Here is a 1,137-nt window from a genome sequence, read left to right on the forward strand (position 1 = left end):
TGTGCCTGATAGCAATGGACAATAACTGTCGATGTGCTTATCTTTTATAGACTTTGAGCCCTGCATCTGGGCTGTAATGGTTACGCACTTCGCAGTCACCTGGAGAAGACCCAAGTTCCACTCCGAGTGGGGCCGAAGTTTGTCATCTCCTAAATTTTTTAAATGTGAGGCAGCGTGGTGGAATCAGGCTTTCGTCAAAATAATCAAAGTGAAGAAACCGGCATTTTCCGCAGGTATTTGAATTTTTATCAATTTTTTTTTAAATTTTTTTTTGGGGGGGACACCTTTCCTGCCCATTAAATAACTTATTTCTGTGTCGATTTTTCTGAAAAACGTTGATTAAAGGCACACAAAATGGAAATTTTCAGTTGCCACGGACTCTTAAGCTAAGGAAATAACAAATCTTTGGCGGTCATTTTCTCACTAATTTTTCCTCTGAAAACAAGTGACCCCCACCTCTTTCAATTGCAAATATCTTCCATTTGTATTCAAGATAAATGGACATTTTTTCCATCCTAATAAAGACAAGTGAACAAACTTTAAGATGATACCAATAACTCTACATGCCCAAAAATTGACGAGAGCCTGATTCCACCGCGCTGCCTCACATATTGTGTCGGTGGGGGAGTAAGAACACCTACAGTAAGAACAATGAGCTTTGCTATCACATGATCACTCACGTGACCGTTAAAGCCAATGATATGCCTCAGTCTGAGCTGCTTCACATCGTCACAGGGAGCTGAGAGACTGTCAGAAGTGGCTTCCTTTTCCTGACCAATCATCGACATCTTGGAGGTATCGTTTCTTTTCTGTGGAAGGCAACATTAGTACAGTACTTTGACATTCTCTGTCTGTCTGTCTGTCTGCCTGCCTGTCTGTCTGTCTGTCTGCCTGCCTGTCTGTCTGTCTGTCTGTCTGTCTGTCTGTCTGTCTGTCTGTCTGTCTGTCTGTTTGTCTGTCTGTCTGTCTGTCTGTCTGTCTGTCTGTCTCTGTCTCTGTCTCTGTCTCTGTCTCTGTCTCTGTCTCCCTCTGTCTCTCTGTCTGTCTCTCTCTCTCTCTCACTCTCTCTCTCTCTCTCACTCTCTCTCTCTCTTTCTCTCTCTCTCGCTTAATATAACTTAAAAGGTTTAATATATT

The 1,137-nt window shown here is 42.5% G+C and overlaps 1 protein-coding gene across 1 annotated transcript in view; it reads right to left on the minus strand.

The window, feature by feature from the left end:
- Window positions 1–805, minus strand: part of LOC101856359 (cilia- and flagella-associated protein 52) — a gene marked incomplete at its 3' end in the record, with an annotated part of 13,941 nt that extends 13,136 nt beyond the window's left edge. Inside the window, 1 exon segment of the mRNA XM_013085250.1 lies at window positions 681–805. Within this exon segment, the coding sequence (XP_012940704.1) occupies window positions 681–788 (108 nt within the window).
- Between the last annotated feature and the right edge of the window lie 332 nt (window positions 806–1,137).

Source organism: Aplysia californica, unplaced genomic scaffold (assembly GCF_000002075.1).
Source record: "Aplysia californica isolate F4 #8 unplaced genomic scaffold, AplCal3.0 scaffold00359, whole genome shotgun sequence".
In the NCBI taxonomy this organism is placed as follows: domain Eukaryota; kingdom Metazoa; phylum Mollusca; class Gastropoda; order Aplysiida; family Aplysiidae; genus Aplysia; species Aplysia californica.